Source organism: Scomber japonicus, chromosome 1, assembly GCF_027409825.1.
Source record: "Scomber japonicus isolate fScoJap1 chromosome 1, fScoJap1.pri, whole genome shotgun sequence".
NCBI lineage: Eukaryota > Metazoa > Chordata > Actinopteri > Scombriformes > Scombridae > Scomber > Scomber japonicus.
The window spans coordinates 20861456-20878052 of record NC_070578.1 but is presented as its reverse complement, the minus strand read 5'-3'; the positions used below and the strand labels follow the sequence as shown (position 1 = coordinate 20878052).

The window sequence follows — 16597 nt, the reverse complement described above, 5'->3', positions numbered from 1 at the left end:
GTTTTTTCAATTTTTGTCTTTGCCCTTACATTCCATTTTTAGTTTATATTGACACCTTTTTTTAACAGGAGAAAATAAATATACAAAATAAATAAACACGTAGACACACTTTTTAAACATTGGTGACAGTGTTTATTTCTTTGGTCTATAAAACCTTTTTGTTTTTGTTTGACATTCACACGCAGCCACAAGTCCAGAGTTAAGGGTCACCTGCGTCTCAAAATGACCTACCTGCCAAAAAACCCGGGTTCAGAGGAGGAAACACAAGATCAGACTGAGGATATGGATGTAAGTCTTTATCTTTGATGATTTAAATTTTGTTGGCATTTCTGGCCTTTATTCAATAGTAGAAAGACGGATAGGCCAGTTTCAGCTGGTTTGAGTTCCTCTGATGAGCTTTTTAGATGACAAACCAAGATGGTTACAAGATTTTAGAAGTAACCAGCCTCTATGAGCCAAATATACAACAGATTCTCAGTTTTTTCTTATTGTTGCATATAAATAATAACCAAATTTATTTTAAGGCAACCTTAACTGTTAACAGAATTTCAAAAATGATATATATATATATTATATTTTTTCTTGGACACAATCTATTTAATTAATTAATTGGTTAGAAATAAATTAATACAACTCTCTTTTTCTACTGAAGAGAACAGAAAAAACATTCATAGTGTTTATGGGTTATTTAGATGTCAAATGTAGGCAGGTCTAATCCAGGTTTTGTTACCTGTTCTCACTATAGACAGTCAGAATATGTTGAGTCATAGCAGTAATATGAGTTTATGGAGCATGGATTGGCTTCTGAATATAAGTTTTGGCTAAAAAAAACAACCACATCCAAGTTGTATTTCTTCCACTGTGTGTCCCTGGCCTTTGTAAAATACTCTTGACAACCTTCTCTGATTTATTTTTAGCCAAATAAGTATGCTAGCCAGTGTCAGTGTCTGAGGTATCCTACCTTTTGTCATTGTTGTTGTTGTTGTTGTTGTTGTTGTGCAGCCTGGTTGGGAGTTTCTGGAGTCGCAGGACATGTCAGGTCCCAGGCAAAGCCAGCTGCTGCCTGCTCTGCCCCCTGGCTGGGAGGAGCGGCAGGACAACCTGGGAAGAACTTACTATGTCAACCATGAGAGCAGAACCACACAGTGGCACCGACCCACAATCCAGTAAGACTGCTCCCTGATCACAAGCTTAGTTCCATTACTTTGGGGTTAGATGGTGCAGTACTGATTTTGTGTGTGTGTGTGTGTGTGTGTGTGTGTCCTAAACAGGGACTGTGACGTGGCGACCCAAAGAACACAGAACTGTAACACTGAGGGGGAGCACGCTTTTATTACACGGAGACAGATCTCAGACCACGAAGAAAACACAACACGAGAGTCTCCCGAGGTATTTTTTTATTTGCATGCCCTTTTACTATGTAATGCTTTTTCTGCTTTGCTGAGTTCTCTTCAGACCTTCCTGGGTTTGTCCATCCTGCTCAGAGAAACAAAACAGGAAATTTTGTATATCCCTGAATGAAAAGGAAAATGTTTTCAGATGATGACAAGCACATGTATGAGGCCTGATTCAATATTTAATATGGACATTTAAGAGTATGACACAGTCCTTCTACAACCCAGGTTTTTAGAATGTTTTTAGGTGAAGTGGTGATGGATGTGTTCTTGGATTATATTTTGATCAGGTTAATTGTTACTATGTTTGCCCACAAATTGAGTTTGGTTGTACAGGTTCAGTCCTGCAGTTGGACAGCTACAGTATGTATATAGGTAAACCCACTTCTAATAACCATAAACTAACTCTTATGTTTACTATACAGAACTTACAGTGGCTTACATCATATATTTAAACTGAGTACTTTGGCACAGCTGTTGTTACGTCTGACCTTGGATCAGTCCCTCATGGTGTGCACTTGATGAGTGTCCTCCTCTGTCTTATCTTCTAGAGCTGGGAGATTATTACAGAGGACGAGTCCACCTTGTATCACAGCAACAACCAGATCGCAACACCTCCACCCCACATGCCTTTGGAGTTCCACTCGTTCTGTGATGATCTGAGAAGCGTTCACATTGCAGGGGCCACAGCTGGTGAGCAGTGCACCTCCCAGACGGTGAGTCATGTTTTTGTGCAACATGAGGTTCTTGTTACAGAGTGTACGAGCTGGAGAGACTCGTGATAAGATTAATATGAACCATAAGCTTTCAGTGAGAGAGGAAGAGAGATGGAGAATATATACACATTAATGGCCAAGTGATCTGTGTTTGACATCCTTCCCCTCTGCTGCAGGATCACGCTAGTTCAAGTCATTCCAGTCTCAGAGGAAGTGCCCAGGCTTCAACAGGAGAGGAACATCCTGTTAATCCAGTGGTGAGTGTTTCAGTCACTGTTGAAATCACTCCCTCCTGGGTTTTAAAAGCCCTATCACAAATTAAAATGTTGCTGTTACAGTACACAGCTGTCAGTGATTCACAGATATCTACTTTATCATAGTGTCTGCCAGCTTCTTGTAGTCAGGAGGTAGTTTTAGGAAGGTTTTGTATTTCTTTTTAGGATATTGTATTACTTAATGAGTTCAGTGTTTTCAGTATGGATCACTGTATTTTATTTTTATGGCATTCAATAGCTGCTTCCAACCTCTACTGGGCTGCCTACAGGCTGGGAGGAGAAGCGGGACAGTAAAGGTAGACGTTACTATGTCAACCACAATAGTCGAACCACTACATGGACACGACCCCTGGTTCAGGTACACAGTGGGATTTTTCCCACATTTCCTTCAGATTATATGTTCATTTTAAGATTGTATCTATCCTACCTTTTTATTATGAAGGTGAAACCTAGTTATATTCTATATTTAATCAGTTGTCTTTCACCAATACCTCCTTATATTTTGTTTTGACCAATAGAGAACCTCAGAGGCGGCATCAGCAGCATCAGCATCACCATCACCAGCAGCAACAGCAGCAGCAGCAGCAGCAGCAGCACAAAGTAGTGCTAGTATACCCCAGAGCCCCACACCATCCCTACCACCTATGCCCCCTGAGGAGTCTCCTCAGCACACCCTGAGTCCGGAGGCCACATATGAGTCTGGCTTCTTGCCAGCTGGTTGGGAGGTCCGCAGTGCTCCCAATGGAAGACCCTTTTTCATCGACCACAATACAAAGACTACTACTTGGGTGAGCAACCAGCAAACAAGGTCTTAAGGTTTACCTTTACTGTACCTCTAAGGGGCCATTAGGAGATGTAGTTCCTCAAAAGTTCACTAGAGGCTGACTCAGCAGACCTCCAGTTCTCCAGAAATAGTCAATTGTTTTAAATGTATTTACAGACCAGGATAAAGAACTGAACCTACACCCAACTCAACTAAAATGGTTGCACAACCACAACAAATAAGGAAAGAGCGCAAGGTTGATTTTACAGTATCTGAAAAAATTATGTAATGGTTCCCAGATCTTCCAGAAGTTGTTCTTAATTTGATAAATCATTCAGTGGCATTAGGGAAGCAACGTGTTGAGTTGACTGTAGCAGAAAAACCTAAAAAAGTCTGATATTCCGCTGAATACATTTAATTAATCTCAGAGATAAAGTGTTGTGCCTACAAGCCAAAACCTGAGATACGTCCACATCAATTTTAAAACTTTATTAAATCAAAGCGATCCCCAGTGAGGGTGTTTGCAGGGTGAGAGAATGGTATGAGGGTAAATTCTGTTAAATAGAAAGCACAAATTATTAAATCAAGCACACAAAATATTAAATTGAAAGCACAATATTTTTTTTCCCTCTATGGCCCCATCTAGGCTGTGATGCCCATTAACTTATGGAATAATAATAATAATAATAATAAATGATTGTCTCCAGTATTTTTAGAATTTTTTTTTCTAATCTTTAAAATCTTGTAAATCTAAATATATTTCTTTGTGAAACTTTCCTGATTATTATCAATGAATAGTAGTTGAGCAGCCTGTAGTTGCTCTGCCACTATTTCTTATGTAAGCATTTCCTGTTTGACTGAAACTCATCCTGTTTGTTTGCCTCGGAGCAGGAAGACCCCAGGCTAAAGATTCCTGTGCAAATGAGGAGGAGACCCTCGCTTGACCCATCTGATCTCGGCCCGCTGCCTGTAAGATCATCAGCTACAGAAAATCAGTGAACAAATCAATTGAAAGGCATTGAGCAACGTTAAGCCTTAGAGCTCAGGCCAAAAATAATAGATGATACTTTAATTGCTCTGTGTTGAAGTGAAATATGAGAGCTATTTGTTTTTCTGCAGCCTGGCTGGGAGGAGAGGGTCCATACTGACGGGAGGATATTCTACATAGATCACAGTGCGTACAATATCTAACATGAAGAACACGTGTGATGGAAGGGCGCATTTCTTTATGAACTCATGGTTTATGTCATGTTGTATTTCACAGACACCAGGACCACACAATGGGATGATCCCAGATTACAGAACTCAGCTATAACTGGACCAGTGAGTATAGATTGTATTTAACAGATTATTGCTCTGTAATGTGATATTAGCATACCATAAAATCTCTATTTATAGATTATAGGTTTCCTGTAAATATGTATCATTGACCACAATGTAGGTCATAAGGTCACAATTGATTTGTCACTGAACACTGTTCTTTATATTTTCATTCATTTCATTTTATAGGCAGTGCCTTATTCCAGGGATTATAAACAGAAGTATGACTACTTCCGCAAGAAGCTGAAGAAACCGGTGAGTGTCTTCAAAGGATAACTTACGCTGCCACTGATTTACGAAACTGGAACTGGCATATGAAGTGTTGTCCTTTCTTAATGTCAGTTTTCTGTTTCAAATATGTTGCGTTAATTTCACCTGGAGGTGATGATAAACTTTCTTCTTATATTTCACATGCAGGCTGACATCCCAAACCGCTTTGAGATGAAGATGAGACGAAACGCGGTGCTGGAAGACTCGTACCGACGCATTCTCTCAGTTAAGAGAGCGGACCTGCTGAAGGCACGACTGTGGGTGGAGTTTGAGGGAGAGAAAGGACTGGACTATGGAGGTGTGGCGAGGGAGTGGTTCTTCCTCATGTCCAAGGAGATGTTTAACCCGTACTACGGGCTGTTCGAGTACTCTGCCACGTGAGTCCAAACACTGTTTTCAAACAGAAGTGATGAGATCAGAAATGTGTGTAAATGAGTACAGATAAACACAGCAGGTGTTCCACTTCCTCTTTTTGACACCCCTTTCAAATTTAAAACATACGTACAGGTGCATGATTTATTATGCAGTAAAAATACACTCATGATCTGTCTTTCAGGGACAACTACACTCTGCAGATCAACCCTAACTCAGGTTTATGTAATGAGGACCACCTGTCCTACTTCAAGTTCATCGGCCGTGTGGCGGGCATGGCCGTGTATCATGGAAAACTGCTCGATGGTGAGTATTTCTTCATTGTACGCATCATGAAAAAATATATATAGTGGTCGTAAGAGCTCATATTCTATATATGTTTTAACCCTCACATACTGTTCAGGGTCAAATTTGACCCATTTTTCACATCTAATACACATTTTAATTAGCCAGACGTTTCCTAATGTAACCCAGAATATACAAAAATGGAAATAAAATGCTTTTGTTTTATTTCTGTGTGGTTGATACACATTTTCGTATATGCAAACGAAAGAAAAATCACCATTGAAACATGTTGTATTCTTCATATTCTCCTTAAATGAATAGAATACACTCTGACAGCTTTATTAGGGATTCATTAAACATTTATTAATGACCAAAGGGGGGAGTTTATGAATGTGAATTGGTGTAGAGACTAATTATGAGTCATAATAGGAACAGTATGTAAGGGTTAAAGGATTAGATCAAACTGATGGATTTTATAGATTCTGACATCTTTGTTTGATCTTCAAAGCTTTCTTCATTCGGCCTTTCTACAAGATGATGCTGCAGAAGCCAATCACTCTCCAGGACATGGAGTCTGTTGTGAGTGTCACATTATTCCACTGCCAATGCTCAAGTGAACACCTTGAATCAGGATGTTCAAACAGCGTTTGTTGTCTTTTTAGGACAGTGAATATTTCAACTCATTGATGTGGATTTTGGAGAACGACCCAACAGACTTGGATTTGCGATTCACCATCGATGAAGAGCTGTTTGGACAGGTTTGTTCAATAGCTTTTCTTTGCCTTGACACCTTTAAGTTCATGACAGTTGGTTTTCAGTTTAAATCATGTGAGATTTATCGTCATTCCTGTTTAGACTCACCAGCATGAACTGAAGCCGGGTGGCGCAGATATTGTCGTCACTAATGACAACAAGAAGGAATACATTCAGTAAGGAAACAGTGCTCTTTTCTTAAAGTTAAACCTCTAAAGTGTAAATTATGTTGTGATACTAATCTGCTGTTTTGTGCCAGTCTGGTGATGCAGTGGCGGTTTGTGAACAGGATACAGAAGCAGATGACTGCCTTCAAGGAGGTAATAACTGTCTTTAATAGATCAGTACCATGATTGAATTTTTTAAAGTATGAATTAAAATCTGATGTATTTTATTTTTTAGGGATTCTTTGAGCTGATACCACAAGATCTGATCAAGATCTTTGATGAGAATGAGCTTGAGGTGAGTTTTCAGTCCGTTCAAAGTCCTGAAATCTGTCACATTAATTTCAGACAGATGAAAAATGTATCTACCTGACCTTTTTTTTCTTTTCTTTACCAGCTGCTCATGTGTGGTCTGGGAGATGTGGATGTGAACGACTGGAGAGAGAACACCAAGTACAAGAACAGCTACTGCGCCAACCACGTAGTTATCCAGTGGTTTTGGAAAGTAAGTCAACTTTCCATGCCTGGAGCCAATTAGCTGAGCTGTGGCACATTGTATTCTCCTTTTAAGAAGAGCTTTGTATTGGTTATTTATTTGTTTACTCTGTGTTGTTATAGGCCGTGCTAGTGATGGATGCAGAAAAGAGAATCCGACTCTTGCAATTTGTGACAGGCACATCCAGGGTCCCAATGAACGGCTTTGCTGAGCTCTATGGTGAGATAAAACAAGTCTTTAAATGACACTGTGTCTGATTTGTGTTTCTTGTCATGTCTGGTAAGTTGTTCACTCAGGACTCAGTTTGTCTCTTTAAGTTTGGTGGCCAGTTTTAAGGCTTAATTGAAGTTGTATGTGTTTGTCTGATACTTGACGCTGGTATTTTCCAGGGTCTAACGGGCCACAGCTGTTCACCATCGAGCAGTGGGGAACACGTGATAAACTGCCGAGAGCCCACACATGGTGAGCACTTTTCTTAATATCTATCACAGTTATTAGTGATGTCATTTAGACGACTATGAAATGTGTTGGAATATTTAGCGTGTGCCGAAAAAATCCTTGCTATTAATTGGCTTCTATGTTTTTCTGTGAGAGCAGAGGTTTTCTTCATTTTTATAACAGCTTTGTGTAACCTTCACTAATGTTTTCATGTTAATTTGGCTTTGATCGCCATGTTGCTCAGATATGGTTGCATGCTTTCTGAGATAGTAACAGTGGGTTGAAGCCCTCTAGTGGATGCAAACAGCTCACACAACAGCCATGTGAGACATTTATCTGTCATGCAAGAATCACTGGCAGGTACAAGTGAGTTTGAAAATTGATTCAGACAGTCTGCTTTTCACCACAGAGGGAGAAACACTTATGTTACTTAGAATCATAATGTCAGAATGAATAATATTCTATTCAAAAAATTATTATTATCATCATGGCTGCCAATTTACTTTACTTTTCTTTACATTTTATTATTTCTATTGGCATTTTTTTTGATGTAACAACTTATAGTTGCCAGCAAACATTTCACTCTGACAGCTGCCTCTGCGTCTCTCTGCATGTCCAATATCATCATCCGTTGCAGCTGACAGTGTAACATCACCCACTGTAGGCTATAATTTTATCTCGTCTAATATCTGCAGCGACCCATCAACTGACAACCTACAATCATGCACCACTTTGCTTTAGCTTTTAGAAAGCCATTTGTAGCGTGTAGCTTCCTTATTTATGTCTGCCACAGTGCTGATCTTATGGCACATTGATTGCAAGTGGGTTCCTGTTTTCATTTTTGAAGCTGTGCTGTGTTTGTTTTTTCCTCTTAGGTAACTTTAGTGAATGAAACTTTGAACATTGAGCCTAATTCAGGCAGTTAAGAGATTTCTCTGAATCCGACTTAGAACGTCAAGAAAAAAGTTTTAAAAGAGTTTTAGGAGAATATGAAAATGTTCTTCCATGAGGCTGAATGTCATATCTCAATATTCAAGAAACATGAATCAGTAAAAGTCAAAAGATGATGTATATGTTATGTTTTATGACTCCTGCTTAGGCGTGATTTTTATAACCATGACTCTTTACTTTCACCTCCTCAAAGCTTCAACCGACTGGACCTTCCTCCTTATGAGTCCTTTGAGGAACTGAGGGAGAAACTTCACATAGCCATCGAGAATGCACAAGGCTTCGACGGGGTGGATTAATGCTTCTGCAGTAAATGAACTGATTTTACATTACTGCCGTCGGAGAAAAGCCGAGCAGTGTGATGTATGTGGTGAAGTTGACGAGAGAAAAAAGCTGTGCATCAGACTCAGGTCTTAACCTGCCAGCTGTGTGACAAATGAAGGACAGTCACACGACCTTCACTTTGGTCCTCTCATGGGGCAAAGGAATTCAGTCTGGAGTGACAGAGGTGTTTAATCACTCTGAGTGATCTAAAGTTTACAAATCAGGTTTTTCTTCTTATTTGATTCTTTATTGTAAGTTGCGCAAAAGTGTATTCACTCTCTTTTACTATGCTAAAATGCTGAATATTTGTAGAATTTAGTTCTGTGAAATTACAATATTACAGACATTTATGTGAAAGTTATAACAAACACATCTAACATTTAAGAACATTTGTTTCATTTTGGCTGAATTGCCTCAGAAGCTTCTCATATCAAGTTGTGATGTCTTCACGTTAGTGGGAAATGAATCATGTTGCTTCTCTTTGGAAATCCATAAACTTGTGCTTTCACTGCTAGTAAGTGATGTAAAGAGTGGACCATCGATCAGAACAGTCAAGCACACTGTGGTTCAGTCATAGCCTGGTTTCATATATTTGAATCACTGCCCAAATCTCAGTTTTTTAGCAATTCAAATAACATTAATTATGTGAAATTAAAATTGAGACCAATTGAACCTTTTTCATTGAACAAGTCCAAAGTACTTTTAGAACAGCAAAACATAAATGACAAAATTGGTAATTCAACTGAAATTAAACTGATGGAAAGGTTATTTTCCATGTTGTTTGACTTTTATACATAATTTTACATTTTTCATTCCAGTATATTAGAAACACTGATGCAGGAAATACATGCACCTCAAAAGCATTAGAGGCAGAAAATGTACAAGTTTGAGCGACTACACTTAAACCAAGTGTATCAATGTGTCAATTAATCATCATAGTAGTGATGTACAAGTACCAGGACCAGTAAAAGGCTAAACTAATTAATAGTTCACATCTGTGTAGTCCGCAGATGCAAAGAATACATGCAGTGTTAGATTATGCTCAAATACTATGCATCATTGTGTGTATATATATAAATAAATATATATATATAGAGAGAGAGACATAACATGAGTTTCTCAGTTCTTACATAAATATACATATGTACATAAAAATAAAACTTCTACAAAATGATGAAGCCTTTATTGTTAAAGCTGTTAACTCAAAGTTTTCAAATCTGCAAAAAAAAAAGGTTATTGGTGCAACTCTACATCCTTTTTGTGTTTCATTTATGATCAGCAGCCACTCAAGTTTAACATCAGCTATATATGTATCAGAGGAATGGATAAATGTATGTCTTCTGGGCGGTAGTGTACACAATCATTCAGTTTGCATACAGTATGTGAAATATTATGAATCGTTGCCTTTTGTCAATGAGTGATATTTTGTTTTCTTCTACTCATCATGGGTGTCTAACTGCAGCACAGTGCTCTATTTTTAAGAGTGCAATTTAAAAAATGTGTTTTTGTTAGTTGTCAGAATTGTGTACAGATTATTTTCAGTTTTCAAAGTGAGTAATCACTTTTAATACCTTTTTTGTTGTTGGAAAGTAACTGTACTCAAGCAGTAGATTTATAACCGTTTATTCTTTTCTGAATGGTAAAACATGTGTTTACACTACCTGCCATGTTTACAGGTTGTTGACAAAGGAAGATGTCGTGGGCTGGTTCTTTTCTCCTAACAACACAGTTTTATACTTACGCTTTTATAAAGTGAAGCACTTTGTTGATATCGACAAGTCTTACTTCTGAACTATCTGAATCTTTGCCGATCTGTCACCTGCAGACTGCTTAAATCGCTCTTAGAGAAAATGATCCCTTGCTTCAAGTGCACATGTTTTAAATGTTTACATGTGAACATTGTTGAAAATAAGCACATTCTCTTCTTTCACTTATATTTAAAACTGAATATAGAGGCCTTTTGTTTGTAATGTATTGTAGAACTTGTGTTAATTGATGTTCTGATCTCCAAATGGAAGTACTGTTATATATGTATCGTTGTCTATTAAAGATTAATTAATAGATCAACACTTAATTTCTGATATCAAATTTTCTTATTGTAAAATTTTAATTGTGACACCTATAAGTGCATTACAACACAACCATACATACAACAGTTTAAAGGCTAGAATGAACTGTAGTTGTTAACTCCAAATTTGATGACCTATATTACACCAAATTCTATATAAATATATTTGAAAAATAAAGAAATTTAAAAACCAATTGTTTGGTGTCTTCATCAATAATTTGTTTCATATTTTGTTGCATTCAGTTTTTTATTTCATGTGTGTGTGTGTGTGTGTGGGGGGGGGGGGGTTAGGGTTAGCACTTAGCAATCACCTTTCAGTTTCTCCATTGATTTGATGCACTCAGCCAACTGTGTTCAAATGACTGACGATACAGTGATCACAACTTTAAATGCATTTACTTCACTTTTAAGGATTTCTGGGGGGTTTGTACACTTACACTGTACTTTTTACTTTCCACACTTCTACCAAACGGACTGTATGAGCTGCAGAGCATTTAACACGCTGATGCAGATGTCAGCTGAGAATCTCTTTCAGCTTCAGCGCAGTGAGAGATAGAGTCCCAAATTTAATTTAATGAAAGGCAAAGAGAAAAGTCTTCAGTCTTGATTTAAAGTTTTGTGCATAGAAACTGAACACTGCTTCTCCGTGTTTGGTTTTGATTCAGAGGACAGTAAGCAGCCCCATCTCAAATGACCTGAGAGGTCTGGATGGTTCACAATGTGGCAGCAGATCTGAAATGTATTTTGACCCTAAACCACTGAGTGCTTCATAAACCAAAGAACCATAGAATTTCAAAATAAGTTCTTTGACAAATAGAAGGCAGCATACAGATCTGACAACTGGAGTGATATGATCCATTTACTTGGTATTTGTGAGAAGCTACTCGAACAGTAGATTTCTGTATCAACTGCTCTGTCACATTGAATTTTTTGACAAACCTGTTTAGTCTCAGATACAACTGTAGAGTCAACATGAGAAAATACTGCGATTATCTTAGAAATAGTAAAAACTCTGACCTGATGTCAATGACACTGCCTGTATATTCCTGTGGCTCAAACAGATTAAGTTTTTTGTAGTACTTAACTCTTCCAGCTGGGGGAGATAAACCACACTGAATTCCCTCCTGATGGTCATCATCTAACTTTTTAACTTACAACTCAGGAGTGAATTCATTCATTCATTCATTTTCCAAACCGCATGGAGCAAAATCAGTTTGATTTAAATCATACTACTAGGGAAATGCTTATTTATCACTTTAAATTCTACTTTTCAATGTCCAGCTGTCGTCTACTTTTCATGTTTCATTGTGGAAACATTAAGATCTCACTGAACTACAGAGTGGCAGAAAATGGATGGATGAATGGATGGATGCACTACAGAGCTGTTAGTCTCAAGCCAATTTGATTTCCTTCATTTAGCTGCAGTTAAATATTAATCCGTGATCTTTGCTATGTGCTGTTGACCTGCAGTGTAGAGCTGCTAATGAGAGTGGAGCCACCCTGCCTGATCACTCTGTGGAGAGGACTCATTGACATCTCTGTGCTCTGAGCCTTTTGTGTGGTTCAGCTGAAGACCCACAGTCCTAACTTCTCCACAACACCCGCCCCTCCCCTCTCCTCTGCAGGGGCCAGTGGAAAAGGTCACACACAATTCAGGCCAGCCTTTTGGACACTCCTGGGGTCAGCGGGGATGGGCATGTGTGGAGGCAGGAAGACCCTGACCTTAGCCAATGGCAGCAGGCCTTGGGAAAACTGGCTCTCCTGTACCCACATCCTCACCAACATTCATAACCTGATAATGACTTTTACTGCATCGATCTGGCCTCAGAGCTTGACCTGAGTTCACATGCAGGCCGACCACCACTCCCCCCACAAACTACGCCATATTGGCAGGTGCTGAAACTGAATTCTTGATGAATTAAACACACTGGGAGGAGCCGTGCTGATCATGAATTAGACCAGGCACACTTTCCCACATTATGTAAGCAAGGAGCCTGCGACTCATGCTGAGGCTGTGGTCAGTAATCTGGTTATGTAATACAGTACATGTACTTTACAGGAAACACAACTGGCCAAAAGGTCATTGTGTGCAAAAAGTGTCTGTGGCAGAAGAAGTCACTGTAATAACATGTTTTAGAGGAGTTTAGATTTGTTTTAATAATCTGACAATTTGTCAAGGTTATAATAATTGATGTGGGAATATTTTTGCACATTTCTTCTCACAGAAAATTCAACACGTGAGTTAAGTCTAAATCTAGTGAATACCTTAAAATCATGAAATTTTATTTTATGTGTTGCAGTTTTAACCATACGAGTGCAGTTTCTCTTGACTGAATCAGACCTTTCTGTTTTTTCTTCTTCTTCTTCTTTTGATTGACCGGACATCACAGCTGGGCTTCGGTGCTTCTGAATAAAGGCTCACAGAAGGAGAGATGGAGGGGGGGCCGTGGGAGGAAGGGGGTTTGATCTACCTCCACAATAAGTGATGGACATCGGATCAATATCGACATTGACACAGCAGCTGCCCAGCTCCTATCAATGCTTCCTTGTAATTGCAAGCTCCGATTTAAAGGACAAACTCATTTCCATTAACATTTTTTTTCAGACTATGGACACCATTTGGTGTGCAGTTGGTCTGTGATATTGAGTGATCTGCTCTCATCAATATAGCTTCTCTTGTATTGATAAAGCAAAGTGAAAGGTTCTGGGTGGAGGAGGTGAGATGACAATAGCAGCCAGTTCTCACCAGAGCTGAACTCTGTGTCACAAAATGATCATGGGTCAAATGTACAGGAACACGACTGTAGTGTGATCTGCTATTAAAGTTAATGATACAAAGAAAACATTCATATCTCAAATAAATAAATTCTGTCACTGATGGTGCCAAAGTGTGAATGTTAAGAACAATTATTCAGCTTAAGTTTTGCATATTAGCAGCAACAATATATTATTCATGTAACAGACTGATCTATGCAGTCACATCAGTCACATCAAATCAGTCACCAAAACAGCCTTCTATCAGCTTAAGAACATATCCAGAGTGAAGGGTTTTATGTCCCAAACAGACCAGGAGAAGTTGATTCATGCTTTCATCTCAAGTAGACTCGACTACTGTAACGGTCTTCTGACTGGACTCCCACAAAAAAGCATTAAACAGCTGCAGCTCATTCAGAACGCTGCAGCTCGAGTTTTAACCAGAACAAAGAGATCAGAGCACATTACTCCAGTTCTAAAGTCTTTACACTGGCTCCCAGTCAGCTATAGAATAGATTTTAAAGTTCTGCTACTGGTCTACAAATCACTGAATGGTTTAGGTCCAGAATACATGAATGACATGTTAGTAGAATATAAACCCAGTAGAGCTCTGAGATCTACTGACTCAGGTCAGATAGTTGAGCCCAGAGTTCAAACTAAACATGGTGAAGCAGCTTTTAGCTGTTATGCTGCACACAACTGGAACAAACTACCAGCAGAACTGAAATCAGCCCCAACAGTGAACACTTTTAAATCCAGGTTAAAAACATTTCTCTTCTCCTGTGCTTATGATTGAGCTCTTTTAAAGCACTTTACATTTTAATCTTTCATTTGCACTCTATGTCCTTTTAATGATTTTAAAGCTAATTTATTATTTTATGCTGCAATCATTTTATTTATGTCTTTCTATTTTTCTGTACTTTGTTTTTATTATGGGGGGGTGGGGGGGGGGGTAATTGTATGTTTTAAGTTTCTCAAATGACATGATTTTCTGTTTTATGTAAAGCACATTGAATTGCCATTGTGTATGAAATGCGCTATATAAATAAAACTGCCTTGCCTTGCCTTGCCTATGTCATCTTTATAAAAGAGTATCTTCTATGAAATGCATCTCATGGTTGTCACATGTTCAAACAGATGAATTGTACTTGTTATTAAAGTCTTTAATTGGAAAGAAAAGTGTACTAAAGGAAGAAATGTATCTCCTTTACAGATAACACATAGTGCTTCACACTGAGCTTGAATGTTAAACAGTGGAACAGTACTTCGACAAAATAAAATATCTTAATTCAAGGTCCATTTACAGTACTGGCTTTTTCTGGAGCTTTCAACAACAACTCAAAGTCTTCATCAGTGGATTGAGTTTGCTCAGTTTTCATGTCTTCTTCAAACTCCTGGAAAGTGAATTAAGTTTCCATTATCAACCAACATTGAAAACAAACAATTACAGTCCCAGTCTGACTCTTTTATCCTGTGTTGATCTATTATAAAAGTTGATCATCATTCCTGCCTCATTGGTGAAAAAAACATAATCAATAATGTACTTTAGTAAAAGTAGAGTTACTGATTGCACTCAGTGCACTCAAAAATGTTCATGTGTATGGAAATACAAATCTGTTATATTATAAAACAGACTTTTTTTCCACCTATTTTCATAATTACACTGTGTGCTCTCTTCCATTCATCAAATGGTATCTGAGCTGATGTAAGGACTCGCATCAGTTCTCCTCCAAGTACCTGAACACCTATTACCTGCTGAGTGTCACCTGTTTTATCCTTTAAACTTTAGTTACCCAAATCAATAAATTACATGTATCAGAAATATAATGTTACATAAAAGACTATGGCACCAAATATACACAGATTATTCAAGCAGTGGTAAAAAAACAAAACAAAATCATCTACAGTATATTTTTCTTATAATTTACATCAATTTACTTTAGAACAGTATGTAAGTGAAAATCTTGAAACATTATACTTTTTCATGCGTTAATTTCCAAAGGAAATATACTTTTTACACCATTACATTTATCTGACAGCTCTAGTTACTGATATTTTACATTGAACACTCATAAAATATAACCGTGCTGAGGTTTAAATGACCTAAGGGTACAGCTCTGTATCATCTTCAACATTAGTGTGTTATTCATATATTCACACAATGTCCAAGCTCCATTATGAGGATCTTTGCTTTTGCTTTGGGATTTTATTACTGCTCATACTTGTGTATAAAAAGTGGAATTCTGAATGCTTGTAACATATTATGTTAATATAGATACTTTATGGATATAAAGGATTATTTTTAGTGTGATGTAGAGACTGTCACAAGCTTTAAAGCTGTATAAATGCAGAAGTGAGATCTGATCTGACAGCAGTGTTGATTGGTCCTTCCTTTTTTTGCATCAATATATTTTTTTCAAGCAAAGTTTCAAAGTTTTCAAGCTTTTTAAAGGAAAAAAGAAAAAAAACATTATGTATGCACAAGTACTCAATAGTAGGGTCCAAAAGTCTAAGACCAATTTCAGACATTTTGGATCCGACTATATGGAAAACTGAGCACAAATACACATGCACTGATATGTACATGTAAACTAAAACGTTTTTATAGTAATATTAAATTAAGATAATATTGAATAATATTGAATATAGTCAATTACACTACATAAGCCAATGGTTCTAAAAGTCAAGTACCCCCTAGGGTCCTTGAGGGGCTTTCAGGGGTCCCCAGCAAAAAGGTGAATAATTTACTTTTTAATATGTTTTAGCACAATGATGGTCTTGGGTTTCAAACACCTTCTGTAATAAAGTATCGAAAATCAAATATTTGGGACCCAGGGACACACAGTTTTTTTTTTTAACAATGGGGTCTGTTGTCTAATACACCCACTGGCCTCTTTCTTAGGTACACCTGTGCAATCTAATTCAATCCAATACAACAGCTCTGCTCTACATGTATGGAGTTATTACATTTTCGGTTTTTGTTAACATTGTCAGGATTCCTCTTTATGTTTATTATTGGGGACATAGTGGGTGATGGTGGTATATTAGGGTGCATTTATTGGCCTATTAAATTGTGTTCCTAATATTTTGTCCACTCCATTAACATACATGAGAGGGGCAACATATTAGGAGCACCATTCAATATAATGCACACCACCACCACTTAATTTGACCTCAGTAATAAACATAAAGTAAAATTATCACCTTTTTGACAATGATAACAAAAACTGAAAATGTAGGCTATAAACTTAAAAAAG

At 37.8% G+C, this 16597-nt stretch overlaps 1 protein-coding gene across 1 annotated transcript in view; it reads left to right on the top strand.

The window, feature by feature from the left end:
• The window catches only part of nedd4a (NEDD4 E3 ubiquitin protein ligase a), a 28825-nt gene extending 18045 nt beyond the window's left edge, over nucleotides 1-10780 (top strand). The window contains exons 8-29 of the mRNA XM_053323668.1: nucleotides 186-288; nucleotides 1003-1166; nucleotides 1272-1389; nucleotides 1946-2110; nucleotides 2287-2367; nucleotides 2624-2743; nucleotides 2904-3173; nucleotides 4040-4117; nucleotides 4268-4322; nucleotides 4413-4471; nucleotides 4658-4723; nucleotides 4886-5115; nucleotides 5295-5416; nucleotides 5904-5974; nucleotides 6058-6153; nucleotides 6251-6324; nucleotides 6408-6468; nucleotides 6551-6610; nucleotides 6710-6817; nucleotides 6931-7027; nucleotides 7198-7270; nucleotides 8391-10780. Of these exons, the coding sequence (XP_053179643.1) occupies nucleotides 186-288; nucleotides 1003-1166; nucleotides 1272-1389; nucleotides 1946-2110; nucleotides 2287-2367; nucleotides 2624-2743; nucleotides 2904-3173; nucleotides 4040-4117; nucleotides 4268-4322; nucleotides 4413-4471; nucleotides 4658-4723; nucleotides 4886-5115; nucleotides 5295-5416; nucleotides 5904-5974; nucleotides 6058-6153; nucleotides 6251-6324; nucleotides 6408-6468; nucleotides 6551-6610; nucleotides 6710-6817; nucleotides 6931-7027; nucleotides 7198-7270; nucleotides 8391-8493 (2374 nt within the window). The 3' untranslated portion in view covers nucleotides 8494-10780. The remainder of the gene's footprint in view (nucleotides 1-185; nucleotides 289-1002; nucleotides 1167-1271; nucleotides 1390-1945; nucleotides 2111-2286; nucleotides 2368-2623; nucleotides 2744-2903; nucleotides 3174-4039; nucleotides 4118-4267; nucleotides 4323-4412; nucleotides 4472-4657; nucleotides 4724-4885; nucleotides 5116-5294; nucleotides 5417-5903; nucleotides 5975-6057; nucleotides 6154-6250; nucleotides 6325-6407; nucleotides 6469-6550; nucleotides 6611-6709; nucleotides 6818-6930; nucleotides 7028-7197; nucleotides 7271-8390) is intronic.
• Nucleotides 10781-16597: the final 5817 nt, after the last annotated feature.